Source organism: Centrocercus urophasianus, unplaced genomic scaffold (genome assembly GCF_019232065.1).
Source record: "Centrocercus urophasianus isolate 14NV4802_14NV808 unplaced genomic scaffold, USGS_Curo_1.0 seq_36, whole genome shotgun sequence".
Classification (NCBI taxonomy): Eukaryota; Metazoa; Chordata; class Aves; order Galliformes; family Phasianidae; genus Centrocercus; species Centrocercus urophasianus.
The window spans coordinates 4,568,333-4,590,385 of NW_024884933.1; the positions used below are offsets into that span (position 1 = coordinate 4,568,333).

The 22,053-nt window shown below is 45.9% G+C and overlaps 1 protein-coding gene across 2 annotated transcripts in view; it reads right to left on the reverse strand.

Annotated features, from left to right (window-relative positions):
* Positions 1–1,705: 1,705 nt before the first annotated feature.
* Positions 1,706–22,053, reverse strand: part of DVL1 (dishevelled segment polarity protein 1) — a 55,584-nt gene continuing 35,236 nt past the window's right edge. The window contains exons 5-15 of one of the 2 annotated variants that reach the window (XM_042831498.1): positions 18,238–18,376; positions 14,156–14,249; positions 13,870–13,939; positions 12,939–13,078; positions 12,592–12,668; positions 12,046–12,113; positions 11,152–11,229; positions 7,720–7,851; positions 7,472–7,639; positions 6,769–6,975; positions 1,706–4,171 (exon numbers count right to left, since the gene is read on the reverse strand). In XM_042831498.1, coding sequence (XP_042687432.1) covers positions 3,756–4,171; positions 6,769–6,975; positions 7,472–7,639; positions 7,720–7,851; positions 11,152–11,229; positions 12,046–12,113; positions 12,592–12,668; positions 12,939–13,078; positions 13,870–13,939; positions 14,156–14,249; positions 18,238–18,376 — 1,589 coding nt within the window. In that variant the 3' untranslated portion in view covers positions 1,706–3,755. Of the gene's footprint in view, positions 4,172–6,768; positions 6,976–7,471; positions 7,640–7,719; positions 7,852–11,079; positions 11,230–12,045; positions 12,114–12,591; positions 12,669–12,938; positions 13,079–13,869; positions 13,940–14,155; positions 14,250–18,237; positions 18,377–22,053 lie in introns of both variants that reach the window. The other variant, XM_042831497.1, reaches the window with a different exon arrangement.

Below are 22,053 nucleotides of genomic sequence, written 5' to 3' on the forward strand. Positions count from 1 at the left end.
TATCTACAAAAAAGAATTCAATTATGCAATAGACATTTAACAGGAACAGTGCAGTCCATGCCATTAAGAGGTCACTCTTCGAGTAGAACCAAATCTAGAAGAGGTGATAGTCTGGGTTTTCATTATTTAAAATCATGTAACTTTGTTCCTCTACTGTACATAAAATTCTTTACAGGTATTTCTAATCACTGATTAGAATTAATAATTTTAAATCAATCTTATTACAATCCAGTTAAATGCAGAACAAAACAAAAAACAAAACAATTACATCGACTCATGAGCTGTCAAGTCTCAGGATGGGACTGCCCACTTAGAACAAAAATTATATCAAAAGTCAATGTCTGTGCATCATTGCTCACCATCCAATAGACCTTTGGATAAAGTGTCCAGGGGACTGTTACCTTTGAAAAGTAAATTTATTAATGGGAGGTAAAAGACAATAGCAGTGCTTTTAAGACTATTTGCCAAACCACGTTACTCCTCAGAGTTAAAATATCGGGTGGGTTCACTGCCCCCCTCCCCAGATTCTGCCTCCTTTGGATAGGAGACGTCATCCCAAACTGTTCTCTCCACCTTTCCAAACATACCTCTTAGTCCTCGTCCCAAGCTGCCGCCAGGTTTGTGTGAGTGCTAAGCCCAGCTGCAGGGCAGGCCATGAAGATCTCAATTCCAGAAATCAGAAAAAAAAAATCATCAACTATTTAAGGCTCCTGTTGTGGGGTTGTTTCAGTGCCCCGTACAGCAAAACCCACCGCTTCTCACTGTGGGCCATACATTCTAGAGCTCGGCCAGTGCCAGGTATTTAACATCAATTTCGTGCCCTGATAAAAGACAGTTCTGCAGGACTCCAGCCTTCCAACTTCCCTCCGCCTGGCACAGCACCTCTATCACAAGTAGCTTCGCTGGCATCAGCAGCACTTCCTTCTGCGCCTTGTGCTGCACCCAACAGGAGAAACTTGCACAGTTAGGCCCCAGCCCCCTCTATTGCAAAGATAAATGCACATGCATTGAAAGCCAAGGGTTTGGGAAATCTTCTGTCTTCAATCACTTCTGAAAATCAAGCGCTGGCAATGTTTCAGGCCAACCCTCCCCTCATCTCCAAGCAGCCGTATGCTACAAGGGGAGGAACGTCAGCTGTTGTTTCCACATGAGTGGCCATTATGTATTGCACTGCTGACAAAATGGTCAGTGACATTTCCCAGCTGCTCTCGCAGGCTCTGCGTGCTGCCAACCAGCCAGCAAACCCATCGGTGCGCTCAGAGCCGTTCCGATCCACGGGTGAAGCTTTCAGGCCAGGTTCCTCAGCAGAGAAACGCTCTCCCACACCTCTGCATGCACTGCCAGCCTCGTTCCAGAGCGACCCACAGACACAGAAGTATAAAACACAGTCATTTCAACACTGCAGCAAAGACCAGCAAGACACAGAACAGCTTCTGCCAACAGCACAACAACGAGACGAAAAAAGAAACCGAAAGCCAGCAAAGTGTGTAAGCTGCAGCTCCTGAAAAAACGTGAGGAAATTAAATACAATTCTTCCATCGGCGAAAGCTCAGCCCCCGGGTTCTGTCCATTTTGGCAGCATTAAAATGACAGTCTCTTCCTCCAGCCCTGCACGTTGTGCCTTTAGACAAAGCGGGCCAGAAAAATCCTAGGATGTAAGAGCCCAGAAAAGTTACACTCGATTTGAAAGCAGAACCACTTGTCAGGAAAGTCGCAGACTCCTTAACAGTGTTCTCCTGGAGACACAGGACAAGTATTCTTTTGTGTTTTTTTTTAAACCCTGATTTATCTCATTGCTTTCAACGTCAATTTCTCACAATGGTTTACTTGGTTTAATTAGTGCCTTTGCTGCGTTTGTGGGAGGAGAAAAGGGAAGAAAAGTGTTAGCAAGTGCCATTCTTCTGAATGAGCCACCAGCAAGTCTGCCACCAAGAGCAGCCCATCAGATGGATTATGAAGAAAGCACAACTGTGAAGATGCTGTTTCCACCTTTAGGGAGATTTTCTGAAAGCAGCAGTCCAAAACCACTCAGCTGGTTGCAATGTAATCTGGGTTCCTAGCCTGAGTGATTGCTTCCTAAAAACCTCGCTTCCTTTGAAGTGAGACTTCATCATCTGCTTCACACAGACGTCTGAAATCTGGACTTGGCTTTTGTATAAAGGATGGATGTTTGCACACAAATCTGCCATAAGAAGTAATAAAAGTCCATCAGAACGAACATGTACAAAATGGAAAGCTTGAGGAGCAGTTTTCCAGGGTGACAAAGGAACACAAACTGCATGTTTTAGTGAGAAAGATGTGTTTGCTTTTGATGCTCATACTGGATAGTCACACCACCCATAAAGCATGGAAGATACCAAAAAGAAGCTTCTCATCAGTTAAAAAAATAAACAAAAACAGGCTTATATACAGCAAAGACTGATTTTAAAGCTCCTGTCCTAAAACCTGCTGGAAACAGCTGCTGAAATGAAAGCTCCCAGCAGAGTTTTAGCACAGGCTGTGCTCAGTGTCCGGCACAAGGACTCACTCACTGTACCACTCATGGACTGCTCTCACCTCTCTGCTAACAGCTAGTTCCCACTGGTGTTCAGGACATGCTCCTGTGGGTAACTCAGCAATTGGGGTTAGGTATCTCCAGGTTTCTATTTCAGGGGAGAAAAAAAGGGAAAGATACTGCTCAGAAACAAAGAACAGAAGGAGAGGTGGTCAAAATGAAAAGCCACGTGCCAGTGGGAGCCAGGATTTCTCTGTCTCTGCTTGAATGGGGAATATGTCCCTTCCAGAGGGAGAAGCTGCAGCTACACCAACAGAATCACGCTGCAGCAATCATTCTATTTCTGTGGAGACAACTTTTAAAACTAGTAAGCAAGTGCAAATCATAGCCAGAAAAAAAAAACAGACATCTGTCAGCAGCGATGTGACCGAAATGCCCAGGAAAAGACTGCAGCTACAAAGTCCCTATCATGAAACTGAATGAACTAACATCACAAGTTCTGCACAAGGAGCACATACAGCAGCAAGGTTCCACCATTTCCTTCACAGAATAATGGACATCTGAAGAAAAAGGAAGATGGATTTACACTCTCTAGGCAGTAGAAGGCAGTCACAACTTGGCTTTCTGCTGGGAACTGGTCTGTGCCTGCTCCTTTCCAAGCACGTATGGTCTGTACTCACAGGTGCTGCATCTGCTTAGTGCTGACTGATGCATCCAAGCACCAGCATTACGAGGCAGTATCACAGATACCAGCCAACAATCCTTTGTTTTTCCTTGCAGGAGAAAAAGCACAGGAAAATAAAAGTGCCGTTATGCATTACTGGAAATTCAGAAGTCACGTGAAATAATAAGTCCTCGGATCAGCCCAAAAGATACACTAATTGCACTGAAAGTAGGTGCCACAATTACCAAAGCTCATTAAGATGTGAATATACACCAGCCAACCACAATCAAAAACAAGAGGGGAAGAAAGAAAAAACGGGAGGATAAAGAGAAGACGCCATCGACTTGCTGATATTTAACAATCCTAGGCGTTGCTGGGGGTTTTTTGTGTTTGTTTTGTGGGGGGGTTTTGTGTTTTTGTTGTTGTTGCTTCGTGTTGTTGGTTTTTCTGCAACACGCCATTGCAAACCGGGAAGGCGTGACATGCAAAACAGACAAACTTCTTCCCTTCAGCATCCGACAACGACCACATTTCCCACCCGGCCCCAAAACGATCCTCCCCGGCCCTCCCCAAAGCAGAGTCTGAAGGCACTTCCTCTCACATGATGTCGACAAAGAATTCACAAGGGTTGCCCATGGCCTTCTGGAAGGACTGCCGGCTCCCCGTCAGCTCCGGAGGAACGGAGCTCAGTTCTCTCACCGGAGGCCCTCCAGGGGGTCCGCTCGTCCCGTAGACTTTCGAGCCCAGTTTGGGGAGGTTGTAGAGGGGTGGGACACCCGGAGGCCCGTAAGAATGATGGCTGTGGTGGCTCCTCTCGCTGTGGGTGGCAGAGACGTGGCTGCGGTGGCTGAGCTGGCTGACGGGCCTCTCGCGGCGCGCCGTGCCGGTGCCACCACTGCAGGCAGTGTGCTCAGATTCACTGCCACTGCCCGCCGACTTGCGGTCCTTCTCTCTGCCAAGAGCCCTCCTGCTGTTCTCGCTGTTGCTTCGGTTCGAGCCGCTGCTTTTGCTTCCTAAAACCCGCGGGGAAAAAACAAAAAGGACACGCAGAAAAGCCGGGTTAGCTCGGTTCCGTTGCTGGCTCCAACACCAGCACCTACCAAACCCACAGATCCACCTGCGACTTGGTGTGATGGCAATGGTGATGACAAGGCCTGAGCGTGCTGATGGCATTGAGGGGTGACAGATGGCAGAATGAAGCGGACGAGGCTGTGCCATGCACAGGTACACGGAGACACCTACAGAGCTCGCAGAGCGAAAGCAGCAGCTTAGCTCATAAGCAGGGCTGGAGGCCTTCAGCTCCTCCACCGCCTCGCTGCCTAGATGGGAGCAGCAGAAACCAAAGGAAGAAGCAGGCGTTTGGGTTTTAACCCACAAGCAAATGAGGTTCAACTGAATCCTAAGCGTGCCTTTGGCCAACGTTTTTCAAAAGGAAACTCATTTGACTTCTGTATCAACTGGGCAGATTGCTGCTGAAGGCTGAACCTCCTGAGGTTAACTGAAGTCCTTCTGTTGCATTCACTATGTAGGCTCTTCTAAAGTTCATCACTGCAGCGTTTTGTTGTTGGAGTTATTTATTGAGCTGCTCTATAAGGAATCAGGAACACGAAGGATGTTCCCAGCAGAGGCCACTAAACCAGCTCAGGAAAGCAAGGGCTGCTGCTAGGACGTAAGCTGAGCTGTTGCTACATACAAGCTTTGCTAAGCTTTGGAGCTGATTCAAAAGGGAAGCTGAAGGTTGTGCTCTATTACCATCAGAGATGGGACAGATGTCAGGAGACATTTCTAAATTAATTAGCCTTAAAAAACAAAAACAAAAACAAAAGCAAACAAACAATAACAAGAAACCCACATGGTATTTCATTGAGTTCCTGCAGTTTAGAGAGTATTATGACTTAAGCCAAAGCCCTGAGTGCAAGACCGTCTTCCTGCTAGGAAGGATCCCAACCAGCAGAATAAGGACCAGCTTGTCATTCTGAATGACATCTCCTTTGGTCTCCTGATACAAAGCAACATTTACCAGCTGTGAACTAACAGGATACATAAATAGAAAACACAGAAAACCCAATTTTTAATCTGTATATAGAGAGTGACCGGCACAACCCTGTGGCCCAACACTCTCAGTACCTTCCCAAAACTTCTGCTCAAATGTTTTTCAGCCAATCAGCTCCTGAAGGGCACTGGTAGATATATAAAATCCTGATGGACAACATCAGGCTCGTGAATTAAAAGCTGGGATTTCTTTATTTTTACAAAGGGTGGTGAAGAGACTGGTGGCAGGGTTTTCCCATTTGAGCTGGCAGCAAGCTACCTGATGCCTTTCTCTCGTGGCTGCTGCAGCACAATCACGTGGGGGGCAAACAGCTTGGTATGCTCATGTCACACTGTTGGACTGTCGTGCGTTGAGACAAAAAAGGAAAAACACAGCTAAACATTTGGGTCACAGGAGTCTAAATGATCATGCTGTGAAGTCATTATTATCATGGAGGCATTTGAAGCTTACCAATCCCCTAGAGTCAGCCATTCCTCTATGAATCCTTCAGTCTAATGCTTGCTCAGAACAAAACAAGGGAATAACAGTTATAAAGTAAGAAACAACACAGCAGTGTAGTTTCCACATGAAGAACAAGGAAAGAGTAGAAACTCTTAATTTAAACACTCTTGGTGCCTTCCACAGGGCTCTCTTAGCCACTGACACAGGTGCATGGATGAAATACCATACCTTTCCTGTTCCAGCAGCAGAGATCTAACCAGCTGCCAAAAAAAAAAAACCCAAAACCCAATTTGGAAGTGATTTATAAAGCATCCCAACAGTGGGACCCTGTTGGTACAGCCACAAAATGCAACTTCCACTTACTAAGATTGAAAAACGAATGGCAAAAAGATCCTACAGCAGAAAAGGAAGAGGTCAGGTTTTTAATCCATGCAGCACTATCCTTTTTTCCCCTGTCTCGTATCACCATACAGACTCTCCTCCCTGTGAGCAGTATTTCAGCCCTGTAACCTCTTTGCTGCTCACCTCACACTTGTCTCACCCAAGCAAAAAGAGTGATTGCACTCTCAGTTCCCTTGGTCCTAATCCCTGTTCCACCAGCAACCAGCAACCCTCATTTCCAGCAATATCAAGAGACTGCAGCCCCCACTGTTGGTAATGGCTCTGATCTCTGAAAAGGGTCAATACTTTAAATCTGTTTTAACAGGGGGGGACAACTGATGTTAACGCTGGCCTGATTCACATTATTCAAGCAGCAGTTTACTGTGTGGTGCTGTTTGGTAGGTAAAGTACAGATGCCCATGCCACAGACAGCCTGGCTCTAGTTTCCCACTGGCGTTCTGCATTTGGAACAGAACTGCAGCACAACCAGAAACAGCACATAGCACTGATAGCACTGACTCAGATCAAACATTGCTGGCAGTTTCAATACAGAGCTGAAAGGCTAACCCACTCCATCACACACAAGAACAGTTTTGATTGCATGCAGTCACACCAAATCTATGCAAGTAAGCACAGGAAACCACGAGACAGGAGCACAAACAGTACTAAGGAACTCAAGCAAATGGTCAGGGGTAATGGTAGCTGTAGGAATACATACCAGATTAACCAGCTTACCTTCGCTTTGCTGGCTCCCTGCACTGCCACTGCCATAGCTAAAGCCTGGGTCTTGGTATGCTGGTGGAAAACACGGAGGGGGCAGAGGATACTGATAGGGGTATCCTTGGCCTAAAGGCCAGGGAGCAGCAGGATGTGGAAGTGGAGCAAGGGTATCTTGATCAGAGGCTCCGCTAGAACCATTGTTGAGGTTCAGTGCAGCCATATCTGGAAAAGAAAGAAAAGATGAAGATTGTACTTTTCCCTTGTAGAGCTGACTCTTGAGTATCAGTAATGGCTTACAAAGCACTTGGTGTGCCTGTGAGGGACTCAGTCTTGACAGCTTACTCAAAGTATCACACACGGCAGGGCAGATAGGAATATTCACCACTGGGCACCAAGGTACCTTTGCAGCGTTTCTCCAAGTCAAGGGGAAATAATTCTCATTTTACAGACTAGAAACAGCTTGACTGACAAGCAGGAAGTTTTTGGCATCTCCAGACATCCCTGCTTCCTTGAGCCCCAGTGCCACGAGTCCACTCTTTTCCAAAGGGTCTAATTGCTGCTCTAACAGGAAATGTTAACCACTTATCATGCAACTTCAGCCTAACAATCTGTTCTGAAATGCTCACTTGTCAAACTCTGCAGGGCTCTCCTCTGTGCGTCCTGTGAGCACAGCAGAGAACACACGTGCAGCTCTGCCCTTCACAGATGTGGAACTTACTGCCACAGAGGTCTCCAAAGACATAATAGCACTGCTCTGAGAAGGTGATTTTGTTCACAGTGTGCCTGAGGTAGCCGTGTTTTAACATGCTGCTGGCATACTTCCTAGCCTCCCGTCGGTCTTTGAAGCCTTCCACGTGTGTGTAAAGCCAGTCAACAACATCTGCTCCTAAAACGAGAACAGGAATGGGAGACTTAGGAACATCCAAATCAATTTACAGGCAGTGGGTAAGGACCAGTTGTGCTCACCTATTACTGCATTGGAGATGGTAATTTTTAACCACATCCTGTCCCGGATTTCAAGGCCTGAGTCTGGCAGCTGCATGACCTTGACAATAGTAGCCATGTCGCTCTTCACAGTTAAGGGAGATTCTTCTAATTCTAAAAGCAAAAGAAGGTTACATGCTTCTTTGGAACGAACACAGTCTGAAAAGGATTGGATGAAACATTTCAAGATACAGCTCCACCAACAATGCAAAACCAGACAGAAAAGTTCCCCGTTTCATCCCATCAGTGGCACAAATTACAGCCTTCAGGGCAGTTCTTGGAGAGATTGTGCTCAGTGCAACCAGTTCAGCCACTGAGATGCCAAATCCCCACGTCTTCAGTTCACACCATCACCCACAGATCAGCACTGCACTGTTTCAATCCACATCTCAGTGACATTTGTCCAAGATAAAACACGAGGAGTTCTATGGTCACAGTTTTCGACTTGCCACAAACAGCACCCACCCAACAGCTCAGTGCAAACCTCTGTAGAGGTTTTCCAGCTTACTCTTTGACTTTTGCCTTGCCCTAACTGCACAGAACTCAGTCAACCCATCCATATACAACAGGACTATTTTCTTAGGACACGGCACCCAATTCTACTTTCTGCCCCTGTCTTCCCAGTCCTAGAAAACTCACTTCCAGCACATTTGTTCTGTGCTTGCAGTTCAAACCCTCCTCCAAGAGGAATTCAGAACACTCCTCCCCTCCCATCTCCCAGCCCCCACATCACCCACCTTTCCAAAGCACATGGGAACCAAGTTTCCTCTTTTCCAGCAACTCAAAATGTTGATATAAGGTACAACGAGCATGAAACAATGAAAACTGAGAATGCTTCTTTCAGTGCACTGCTAATACTCATGACAATATCCAATGCCATCCATGCATGCAATTCCAATACTTATCAAGCGAACAGACACTAACATTTGCTTTTGCTTGAAGTTAGTTTGGTTAGTGGCAAAAAGCAACATCTTCATTTGGAAAAAAACAAAAGCATATAAAAATCAATACTCAATATCAATGAGGGGAGCAACAAATCATTTCTTCTTGGAGGCCTGCAACCTGCCTGTGAAGAACAACACGAGCCAAACCATCAGCAGTATTTCCTGCTATGCAGCCATGTACATTCCTCAGGTGCATCTTAAAATGCACCCACACTGGTCTGAACTTTGTCAGCTGTGGGCATGACCACCTCCACAGCTATGGGAAAACCTGAGGCACAGCACAGTGTAACCCCATGGGGGGCCCACAAAACTCTGCCTCAGGACTTTGGTTTTGTGTCTCTAAGTGGCATTTTTTCCCTTTGGCAGATCCTGGTAAGAAAAAAAAAGGTGTGTGCCCTGGGGCAATGAAGTCCTGTCACATACAAATACCCAGCCCTGGTTGTGTTGCATTGCCTCCTACATGGTCCTACTTGAGTGAGGAGTACATTTGCCCAAACAAAAAGGTTGCCTTCAGCCAGCTTTGGCTTGAATACTCTTGTTTTGGAAGGAATCTGCCTGAAAGAGTAAGACAGCTGATGGAACAAACCCTACTGTGTTGTGGTAATTTGCAAGGCCCCAGAATCTCCAGTACTTTAACCACTAACACTGATGTGGCAGTGGCTGTGAAACTATTTCAGATACACAAATTCCATTTTGATCCAGAGGTCAGAGAACAAAGGAAAGCTAACCAGAAGAAAATCTGAATTACTCAATTCACTTAGAATTATTTAATCCTGGTCTTGCTGTATGAACACAGTAAAACATACATCCACAATGCTCAAAACAAGGAAGCGTGAAACAGACTTGTTTTACGTGACTCCATTAATTCACTGCTTCCCCTTTTGCAGCCAGATTCTGTAGAACAGGTACCACGTGCACTTCAAATACTGGCAGTTGTGTCCTCAGGGGGACTGAAAAAAAGCATCTTGGACTGGGACATGAAAAGTGAGGAAGCCCCATCGTGTGCGAGTCTGTTTCAGATATAAACGCACTATTTCTCTCCTGCTTTGCCTCTCATCTTCCCTTCCTCCCCAGCTTTGCCTTTCCTGGCATGGAGGCCCACAGGACAGGTGCTCTCTGCCCTTGGGACCCTGCAGTGCTGCCTGCTGTGCTCAGTGAGGTTCACAGGACTGACCTGAGGGAAGCAGTGCTAAGCAGAAGGTCACAGGGAAGCCCTTCTTGCATCCAGGAAAGCACAGAAATGAGAAGCTGTCTCCTGAAACATGGTTCTGCTCCCAAATAACCTTTATTTTAAAAGTAGGATTGAAAGGATGTCTGCATTCCACATTTCCCAATCACATTACTGTACGTCAAGGCACGATACACGAGTATTTCAAGAGGAAAAAAAGAAGAGTAACAGACTCTCATTGGACAGCAATCAGATACATTGATTCCAGCAATCTTTAGTACCTGGAAGGCTGAAAACACATCTCAAGATTAAGCATCATGTAAATGATCCACTTGCTTTCTACTGCAGATGTCCCTTCAGTGCTGCTGCCCACTGTCTAAAGAGGCACTGAGCTACACCTACAAAAAAAACAACCTCCCTTTCAATACAAGGTGAGGTGTAACTCTGGGAACAATCCACTTGTAAAACCAGAGAAAGGGAATGAGAAAGAGAGGCAGACATCTATGCAGTCTGATAGGACTGAGCTGGGCCCTGCAAAAGCAACTTCTGTGCTTCAGCCTTTGCCCAGGAAAGTCTGTCACAAATCACTGATCTCACGTTGATCTTTTAACTCCTCAAAGGGTTGGTTTGTATGTTTGGGCTTTTTTCCTTTTAAATATGACAACTTGTTGGTTACATGGATGAGATGAGATTGGAGACTGCCCAGAACAGACAAACCAGGAAAGAAGACTGAACTCTAACAAGAACTTCACATGGGACATCTGCTCTGTTTTTTTTCCCAGTTCAATAAATTCTAAGAGGATAAAAAAGTATAAAAGAAGGCTATGTAACTATTGGTGAAGATTTTCCAAATGATTCTTTGGTACCCAGTGACATTCATTTGAAGGTAATGATTACAGTTTCTAAAGAAAGCCAGCAGAATTCAAGGAGGAAGCCCTCACATTCACCTGCAGGGATAAAGCTGGGGGCCTGCCTTGTGACTTTAGAAGGGAAGCCACTTCTTCCTTCTTGCACGCGAACCCTGGCAGAACAGGGCAGCATTAACTTCTGACCTTAAGAAAGAGGCTTTACGCCCCCCTTAGGAATTACAAACTTCAGAAAACACTCAAGAGCTCTGTGATGGCTGTCGTTTTCATGGTGCTTGTGGCTGGGGTCGGCTTTGCACACAGCTCTGCACTGCTGGCCCTGAGCAGAAGATGCCTGCCCTGTGCTGGCCGCAGTGTGACTTACTTTCCGAATCGGGAATTGAGCTTGTTAGTGAGGAGCTGGTAGATGTGGTGATGCTCATGGAGGGGCTCATACCGTAACGGGGGTACGCTCCCGTCATGGCTGTGGTATGAGAGATCCACGCTGCAGGGTCAATTGGCCTCACTGGTTCAGCTGCAAAGCAACCAGAAAGGGAAAAAAAAAAACACCATGAGTCGCATGGAATCCAATTTGCAGTGAACAGCAGGATCTAATTAAGTCCTTCCGTTCTGTTGTCACAACTGAGACAGCCCCAACAGAAGGGAACAGAAAGCACCTTGCCAGCAGTATTTGCTTTAATCTAGGAGCTGCTACATCAGTCTCAAAGGACATAACCATGCTAGCCCTGCTCCTGCAGCTGTGGTATTTTTCCATCTGGGAAACGCTCTCATTTGTTGGGAAGAAGTTATCAAGCTTAGAAGCACTGGTAACACGCTGGCTTCTTAAGCACAGCTCTCACCAGCAGGAGGCAGCTGTGCTTGTCAGATGAACACAGACCTTTTAGAGCCACTGAACTATTTATTAAATCAAAACTCTTAAACTGCATCATTTTCAACAGTGTTTGTGTATATTTTACTATGTGGCTTGCCTCAAATTTTAGAAACAATCCATTTAAATTCTTTCTAAGCACATATGTGGTAAAAAAATATGTGGTAAAATATGTGGCAGGCTTTTTAATACTTAAGCCTATTTTTCCCCCAAACCTTCCATCAATTAAAAGGTTAAGCTCAGCAGGATGTAGCCAGCAAAAGGCTGAGAGCTTAACCCAAATCACGTGAATGAAAAGAAAAACTCCCATGAATTCAGTGGGCACTGCAGTCTCAAAAAAAGCATCTTAAGCCTATAAAACAACACATCCAAACTTGAAATTAGAACTTGCAGGGAAAGGATGGCTCCAAAGGAACTTGATGGCTCCAAAGGAACTCAGCAAGGAGCACCAACTGTACTCACCCCTGGGGATGGTGAAATAACTCCTGGGAGTGGGGTCCCAGCACTTGGCTACCGTTAGGCTAATAGGTCTAGGAAGAGAGAAAACAGGTAAGGGAGACTCTCAGCTTCCCCCACAGAAGTCACAACTACCACAGTCAACTCTCTGAAACAAGCTTATCAAGTACGTTCTGAGGAGGTTCTTGAGATGCTTGTCAAACCATTTTCAGCACAGACAGCATCAGGTGAGTTTCTGTTTCCCATTTATCGTAGCGCTAACTGGTGAAATCTGTGGAATGATCAGATTCTGAGACATTCAAACTCACTTTCCATAAACAAACAGCGCTACTGAAACCAGGCAACTCCCAGTTTGTGTTGGCTTTGGCTGGTACACTGAAACCAGTCTCATCACTCACACTGAGAAGCTCAGAGTTGAAATCAGCAGTCATGCCAGCTGCTTATTCAGATCAAAATGCTGATTTCTGTTTGTTCTGTTTCTGTTGATTTGAGGTTTGCTCAACACCAATAAGGAGTGCAGAGGATAAGCAGCAGATTTGGTAAGATGCTTACCCTGGCTTGGAGACTATTTCCCTTAACACCCGTACTGCATCATCATTGCTCATGTTCTCAAAATTGACATCATTCACCTGAAATGACACAAAGAGCTGCCATCAGGCTTAGCAATGGGAACAGTAAAGACATTTTAGTTACTCAGAAATACTGTTTCTCAGAGCACGCTGACCATCCATCCAGCAGAGCTCACCAAGATTTCAGTGACAACAGTTTTTGTGCCATATTTCTCTGAGCGTGGACGAATTCTGCTGATTATTCACTAACTCCATGGGATCTGCTGGGATGGCTGAGCTGAAACCATCGATGTGAAAGAGAGCAGTGCATATTTCTGCACACGGACCAACCTGCAGAAGCATGTCTCCTGGTTCAATTCGTCCATCTGCTGCCACAGCCCCTCCTTTCATGATAGAGCCAATGTATATGCCACCATCACCCCGGTCATTGCTTTGTCCTACAATGCTGATTCCCAGGAAGTTATACTTTTCTATACAGGGACAAAGTGGAGGGTAGGGAGGGAAAACAAACAAACAAAAAAAAGCAAACAAAGTGATTGAAATGATAGTGAAGAGCTAAGAGCTGGTCACTCCAGCCCTGAAAGTTCAGTTCACTGCTTACTTACACAGCTGGGATGCATTTGATTCACAACTACCCCAATATCTCAGTTTACCCTGCTGGGGTAAGTTTGCCTGGCATGTTCAGAGACAGACAGCAGGGAAAAGCTGCTACATGCATCACTGCTTCATACAAGACACTAAAAAAGTTATGTTAAAAAATCATCAAGGGAAATAACATAGAAAAGACATGTCTATACCTAGAAAACAGGCAGCTGATCAGCACTAGGCAATGCTTTTCCACACTTAACGAGGAAAAACAGGCTGCTGCTGAAAGGCACTGAAGTGACAGTTCTGCCCATTTCCATCTGGCTAAACAATGAAACACGTGAACTCCAGAAATGCAAACTTTCAGTGTTAGGAACAAGAACAGGACAACCTCTGGCTCCTTACCACTCCTAGAAATATGAGCACAACTCCATCCTCTGGGTCCAGAGCTCCAGCTCCTTCCCCAGGCTTCTCAGGAAGAACACTGAGCTGCTGCTGCAAATGGCTCCAATTATCCAGTGCTGGACTAGGAACCCAGGCACTGTCAGAGCTGCCTCCCAGCTGCCTTCCCTTCAGTCCAAAAGGAGTTCTTTCAAACCAAGGAACTTCCTACTGACTCCAAAGGCCTCTATGCCATAACAGAACACATCATAACAAACATTGCTCATCCTCTTACCCATGTTGAGTGTGACAGTGATGATATTTAGGGACATGGTGGAATCTGTGATGCTGCTGAACGAGGATGACTGCAAAACATAACAGAAAATTCTCAAGGTTGTCAGTGGCTCCAAATAAGGCAAGACGAATAACTAATGAGCACTAATTCATCAGTAACTCATTAATAGGTTTCTGTTTGGGAGGCATCCAGGAAACCTCTTATGGCCTCCAAATCCCTTTCTGATTTGCATGCTACACTCAGAATCACAGTTCACCTTCTTGGAAAATGATGATGCCAGCCTTACCCTGTCAATCTGCCGCATCCTTTGTTTCCTCCTCCTGCGCTTATGCTTCCGTATGAGCCGTGAGGAAGTGCTTTGCTCAGTGGAACTGCTCAACCTGAGGGAAATCCAGAGCAAATGTCAGCTCCATTAAGCTGAGCCATTCGCAGTTCTCTGCACCCTGCCAAAAACAAGGCTGAGACCCACAAACACCAAGGAGTCGCCATTCAGACACCAGCAGCGAGCTGACAAAGCACTGCTCTCAAGTGCTGCTCAATCCCAGCACGTGCTGCATCTTCACCTCACCCTGTGAGCACAGAGAAGTTACCAGCTCCTCTACAGCATGGATTAGAGAGAGCATTTTACCAGCTTGCTTCGTTCTTGGAGCAACACTGAAAGCAACATGCCTTGCAACAGGCGTGTATCAGCCTGCTTTAAGCACCCCAAGGTTGCAGGCAGCTGCTTTCTGCTCCCTGAGCAGTGGGCCTGACTCCATGCCCAAGGAAAAATGCATGCTGTAAGAACAGCTGCACGTTAAACAATGACTTCATATCATTTCATGTGGGCCTTGCCATGGTGCTCTCACTTTCTTCTGCTGCTTAGCACTCTGTCAACAGACTGGAACTCACTGAAATAAAGCAGCTCTTGATAATAGCTACTACCAACTGGCGGTGGAGGAATGGTGAACATCATTTACTTCTGCATGTTCTGTTCTTTTTCTTAAGGTCTTTCAAACCTGTACACCCTAAATGCATCACATCCTACGCATCTATAATTTAGGCTCTCCTACATTAGGAAAGTTAATTATTCCCATTTTACAGAGAGTGGACTGAGGCACAGCAAAAGATAAGTGGATTGGCCCAAGTTCATTTCAGAAGCCTGGAACAAAGTCTGGATTTCAGAGATACCACTGCAACACCACAGGGATCTCTCTCCTCTATTTATGATGTTCAGAATGGCAAAAGAGACAAAGTAATGCTCCACTATTAACTAAGATCAAAACTAATCCAACCCAATACAACACAAGTAACTGGACTGGCACTGGCACAAAGAAAACTGTGCCTGTTTTTTTTCCCCCCTCATTGCCACGTCCCTATCTTCAAAGTCCTTGCTGCACACTGGCATGCCAGCATACCTCATGCAAAATCTGATAGTGGCAATCCCAAAACAGAGCTTGCTGCCATGAGGTTACAACCCACCACACTGGGAAACCCAGGTTTGTTTGAGTCAAGGACGCCCAGCTGAGCATTACCAATGCTGGGGCTGCTCTGAGGGCGTGAAGCTCTTCGTGTTCTCTTTAAGCTCACATAACTATTTCAGGTATGTTAACACTCCTTTTTCCCCTCCCAACAAGGCATATTAATTTAAAGAGCCAAGAGGTGGTGTTTTCTAAGGAGATCAAAGATCTGATAGCTCTCCATCTGTGGAAGCAGCTCACAGCACCTGGTTTTCTGAGCTTGTTCCCTTTTCCACAGGGAAAATAAAGAGGTCTTTCAAAAGCTGGGCTCCCCAGAATTGAGCCCGTTCAACATTTACTGCTGTTTTTGCAAGTACTGGCAAAGACTGACACAAAACCCCCTTGCATTTTACTATCAATATTCTCCTCCTTTCTATCCCCTCTCTGATTTCATTCTGCTCCTCTTCTCCCCCACGTTGCCTCATTCACAGGATTCAGCTCAAACCTTCCAGCATGCAGCAGTAAAGGAGAACCTGCAGAAAGGCAAGGCACGCTGCTCCCATCACAGTGAACCTGCCTGCTCTCCCCAAAAGGCAGCAAAAAGAACAGAAGAGACTGGGGGAGCTCTACTGCCTGAACATGAGCCGAGCACCAAGATGCCTTCGCATGCTGTAAGAGAGCTGTGAGCTGCCCTCCACCAATTACAGCATAAATTCAGTGTTCCGATCTGCACACAAACGCTCTGCCTTCAGACTCTGCTCCCAGAGTCAAAGTGAATTATATCAGTTACATTGAATCAAGAACAGCATTCACAAGTTGCTGACAATAACCCTCCTGCTGCATACTTCACATTTGCTAGATATTTATTTGCTTAAGAAAAGACAGAAACAGAACAGAAACGTCTACCACAAGCTCCCTACATCAATGTGTATCCAAAATACCACCTACTGCCTGCAAACAAGACTAGCATTCAATTGTATCACATACTGAAAACAAAGGAAACAAACACCCTCAAGCTCTCCACTTGGAAGCCAGCTGTAAGGGATGCTGCTTCCTTACTTGTTGACCTCCCCTACAAAGAGCCCCCCCATAAGGCAAGCTCTGACTCTACAGCTGTAATTAACCAACTTACCCCCTTCAACCTCGTCTTCCCCAGGCCTCCATCCACAGCAGATCTGCAGCATGCTCCATTTGCTATTTGGCTGTTTTTGCCTCTAAAGGAAACTTCTCCCTGCCAGCACGATCTCTCATCTGCTTGAGAGCATCATCGCTGTAACACAACAGCATACCTCAGAGCATTCCATTTAGTTGTTCTTCCTGACTAGCTGGCCTGGCAGCTATCCTGTGTGCCAACAGCTTCTGCCCCAGCCTAGAAAGGAAAAGGCCTCGGCTGCAGCTTCGAAGAGTCACTTTCTTTGCAGGTCAGACACAGGAAGCTTTATGTTATTAATATATACAGAAGGACTGAGCTGGGTTTAGAGTGATGTGCTTCAGAGGCCACCCTGACTCTGCTAATCCTGCCCTACTGCATTTCTTCCTGCCCCGGAAATGATTAAGTTATGTCCAAGAAACACAATCAGCTGCAGGGTTGTTGATGTTTGTGGGTTTTTGTTGTCGGTTTCCTCTCATTGTTGGTTTTGGTTTTTGATTTTGAAATGGGGGAAGGAAGGGTTGGAAGCCCTTCAGACTTTGGGAAGGCTCTGATCTGCCAGCCCTGATGCATATGAATACCCACGTGAAGCACAAAAGCATGCAGGTAATTTTCTGGGTCTTCAAGTGTCGGCAACTTCACTGTAACTGCAAAAGAAGCTCTCAAACCTAACTCAGAACCCAGTCTGAAACATTCATTTAGTCACCCTTCCAGCCCTTTGGGAACACCCAGCCTTGAAACAGAATTTGAAGCTATTGCTCTTCAACATGTATATAAGCTGTGGTCAACTCCGATCAACACAGTTCAATCAACTAAGATCTCCAATAGCAGAGCATCTTTGCTGCTCCTCTTCTACCTAAAATTTAAGAACATCACACTGCCATCACCTTTCCTTCTTCACAGACATCTGCAGCTACAATCACAGGATCTGTAATTTGTTCTCTGCCAGCTCTCACAGATCTCTAATGGGTTTTCATGGCCCATTTGGCTGAATGCTTTAAACAGCTCTAGGGACGGTGTTTAGAGAACGCTGGCACTGAAGGCAGGAAAATGAACCACACAGGCTTTGATTGATTTTGCCTATTTAAAAATGGATACTTTAAATCCGAGAAACGTATTGGCTTGCAAACATTTTAAGAACACAAGTATCCTCTAGGGATGAAGAAGGATGCCTTGAAATGATTTTTGGAAAAAACAAGGAATAATTCATCACATTCCTTCTGTTCACGTAAAAAGAAAAAAAAAAATAATTAAGAAGTCATAAATACGTGGCACCACAGCCTGCCTGTGCAATAATACTCACCCTGATGAATTCTCCTACTGCCCACAGGCCTCAGACCATGCAATTACATAGGAATTCTTTCACTGTTTTCCTTAGTTAGGTGCCTGCTCCATAGGAATGGACCGTGGCTGTATTTTGTTACAACAACCACACCACTGCTTCACCAATAAGGAGACAGTTGCACACTGCCTGGATTTTAAAATGTAACCACTCCTGCCATTACAAGGACAGAACAGGAACAGAACTTTTCTCTTAACTGGAGCTGTGGCTGATGGCACTTTGGGTAGGGATCCCATTAAGCTGGCTCTTTTCTCAGAGCAACGATTTTACACGTTACTGATGGGTTACCTGTCCTCAAATCATATCAAGCAGGGAAAAGAGGAAAAAGCACATAATAAAACTTCTCAGCATGTTTCAGGACAGCCCAGATACATGGACCAGCAGCTGGGAAACACGGAAATGGGATTTAACAGCTCAGTCACTACAGCAGTGCCCACCTGCTGGTGTTGTCATCGTCGTCCGAGTCGATGAAGCTGCTGGATTCCAGCTCGCTGCTCATCATGGTAGAAGAGCTGTCGTAACCAGGAGGGTGCTCACGATGTCTGTCCAGTTTGGGATGGCCATTGATTCGAGGGACTACAAAAAGAAAAGAAATGGGGTATTACTACTGGGCAAAGAGGAAAAGAAAGGAAGAAATGGCTACACTGAGTAGCACTGCTTCCACACTGCTTCCACACCACGACTTGCAGCCAACTTTGCAGGAGGATCCACATGCAGAAACCAAGCTCTTTGCACAACCTGCCTTCATCCAACAGCTGGAAATCCCAGCACCTTGGCCTGCCCACTTATCTTTTCCTTAACATTCCCACTTGCCTACATATCAGTTCACAGGCAAGCTGTAAAGGAGATAAAGCCAGAAGCAGTAGGCATAAACGAGTACCCTAATGGTGTTAGAAAAATGAATGCTGCCTCTCCTGCTGCAGTTGGCTCCTGTCAAAACACTTCAGAACCGTGGCAGTGACCCTGTTCCCACCCACACTGTGCCCACAGAGGGAAATCCCCAGCGTGCTCTGGGACTATTGCTCCATCCAAGTCCCACAAACACAACCAAAGGTACAAGAGCTTCCCACAAGTTGTTATTTGGCACGTGCTGCACGAAATGAAAGAAGTCAGTTCAGGGCTCCTGCTGGGATGCTGAAAAATTCCAGTCCTGAAGACTCAAAGATTATGAAAAACATATATATACATATTTGCATCTTCCTCCATGCTGTGATCCCAAAGAAGCCTGTACCCAAGAGGCAGCCCATCTGCTGAGCAACGTATTTTGACTGGGGAGACAGAACAAAAACTATTTGCACTGACTTTGCTGCTTTTATTGCACTGCTATCTCTCTGTAACACACACTGCAATCACACCTGATAGATGAGCCACTCTCTCATGCAATCTTGCTTCACATGTCTCAAGCTCTCTCACACCACCCTTACCACCACGTTCTCCAACGGAGCAGCACAGCAGCACTGCTTGTTGAATTATTAATATTACTAATAAATGGATAACCAGAGTAAATTGGAGCCTGCTTTCAGTGTCATTAACAGCATTGAGCTTTAGCACTGCAACAGTCTCAGCATCCTCATGTGGAGTTCCCATTCAGTACCTGGGATAATAAATTTAGAACAGTTACAGTATTATCCCAAGATTTTGACCTGAGACCCTCAGAAAGCACAGGTTGACACGGCCTGGGCCCTTTCACCCCACCACCAGACCCTCCCACATCACTTCCACACTTGAGGAAGAAGGCAGCAGTGCTTCTCAACAACTCTCACCTCACAGCAAAAGCTACCTGCAAAGCGTACCTCCACTCCTGGGAAAAATCACTGCTTCATGTTGAAGTCATCTTCCTTCTGTGCTTTTCCTGCAGCCCATGAGCAGCTCCAAAGGCCCCCATCTCCCCTGCCATCGTCCTGGCAGCAGCAGCCCTGCTTTGCCCTGCAGTACCCACACTTCTCCACCCCATCACAGCCTGGGGCAGGAACTGAGGCAGCTCCTCTCTTTGCTGAGTTTTCTAATTAAGCCACGATGGTAATGCCATTCACAAAGCACAGACAGGTATTCCACCCTCAGTGTAACCCAGACTCTGCTCTGGTTCAATGCCTGTCCCACTAATAACCAGGGACTTCCTGCCCCATTGACCCTTTGCTCCTGTTTCTTCATTAGGGGATGATAGAGCCCATTGAGACTGTCTGACAAAGGCTTTTCGATGTGTCACAGAGATTGGAATAAAGTATAGCCTCAGAGGTTAAAGTATGTCTTCCTTGGCTTTTATCAACAGCAGAGCTGGTCCTGCCTGAGGGACAAAGGCACATCAAAGTGCAAAATCAAACAGGCCTTGAAAGCAGAAAGCAGCATCTGCTCGAAGAGGATGTAAAGAGTACTCCGTAACCCTGCAAAGAATAAAGGTGAGAGTGGTGTGGGAAGAAGGCATAGCTGAGCTTCCATCCTCAGAAAGTCCTGACCAATTATTGACACGAAATTGTTACCTCCTTATTAACAAAGACTTGCAACTCCATCTGTGCAGCTCACAGCTGCATGCAGAGGCTACAGTCGGTGCTGTACTGTCCCACTGCAATCATTTTGTAGTTGCAGTCCTCCCCCACGCTATGGTAAAGCACACAGATGCTTGTAGGGATGCCTGGACATCTGGAGCTGCTCTTTGCAAACATTTGGGGATCACAGTTACGTTCACCGCACCGCCAACTCCGTGCTGAAGCCCCAGCATTCACACATGGCATCTGCAGATGTGCCAAGAAAGCAAGCAATAGCTATAAAAAAATCCTGCAGCGCCAAAGAAAACTTGTCTCTTAATTACCTCCCTAATTAGAACTTGCACAGTCCTGTTTCCCAAAAGGGACTTGGAGTTTTGTTCCAGTCACCGAGGGGTCCCGAGAACATGTGCCAAGCAGACCTCCCACCCTCCTAATTAAGATCCTTGCTCTACTTTCACTTAATAGGACTTTGTCAACTTTCCAAAGCAACGTGAACTTCTGTTGCATGAAGAAAGAAAGTGGAGCCCTGACATCTTGACAGCTCAGCCCTTTTGCACTAATTTTATTTGAAGCTAATGCCAATAATTGTTTTCCTACTAATTGATGTGAAAGGTGTTCAGGAAGAGACATATTCCCAACTTGGACAAAAGCCCCTTTGGATAAAAAGCCTCTCCAAAATAAAAATCACTTCTCTGCATGTGCAGCCTCCACAGTTTTACCACCATTATGTCTTAAAATATATACATCTATAAATGCACACACACACACACACACACACACACACACACAAAGGTAACCTGGGGAGCTGAGCAGTGAGCAGCTGGGGAGAACTCAGTGCAATCCAGTGGCAAACTCAAAAGGAAGCTCTTGCCAAGCACTGAAAACTGGTTCCTAAACATCAGGCTGACAGGATGGATTATTCTGCACAGCACACAACAGAATTCTGCTGCCCTGCTTGCATTGCTTTCAGGTGATTTTTATTTTGCTACATCTGCAGCAGATCTTCGTTATGCTTCCCTTTTCTCTTCCCTGCCCCGTGGGTTCTCCAAGTCTGAACAGGAATCTCATCCTCTTGAACTCGACTGCACTGTGGTCAGGGATCAGTGCAGCAAGTTCCCCTGACCTGCACAGGTTCTAGTTCAAAGTGCTCACGCCTAAGCAGATCCCAAAAGGCTCAGCAGCACCTTTTCTCACCTTCTTCACCTTGTTTGAAATGAAGTCTATAATGAACTACTGAATTCTTCTTGTGAAACAGGTACTTCTTTGTGCAATAGCCAGGTTTAGCCTCGTGGTTAGGGTGGGTAACTCTCTGCCATTCACTTCACACCAGTGATGAGCTCCACCAGTTGCAAACACTGCGTGGCATGTGTTACTGTATGCCTCAGTGAGCTGACAGTACTGCACACACATCTTGGCTGCTTCATGACTAATAGCTGCGAAACAACCTGTGGGCAACGCAGGGCTCCAGTGAGGAACGCACATCCTGCCTCTCTATGAATTACTAGAGCTGTAATTTTGGTATTCAACAAGCCTCTGCAGGACAAGATGAGACAGACCAGCAGCGTTTCCTTCTTTCTGTAAGGAGAAGAGGATTTACCACTCCTTTCCAATGCCCCCAGAACTGACTGTGAACCAGGAGTCACGACCCTGCTGCCCTCTCCCCATCCCATCCCCCTTCTTCTACGGCTCTTCCCCCATTTAATATCCATTTAACTAATACCTCTCAGCTTGCTCTCCTCGAGCTGAAGCCAGTTTCAGCTGAAATGATAC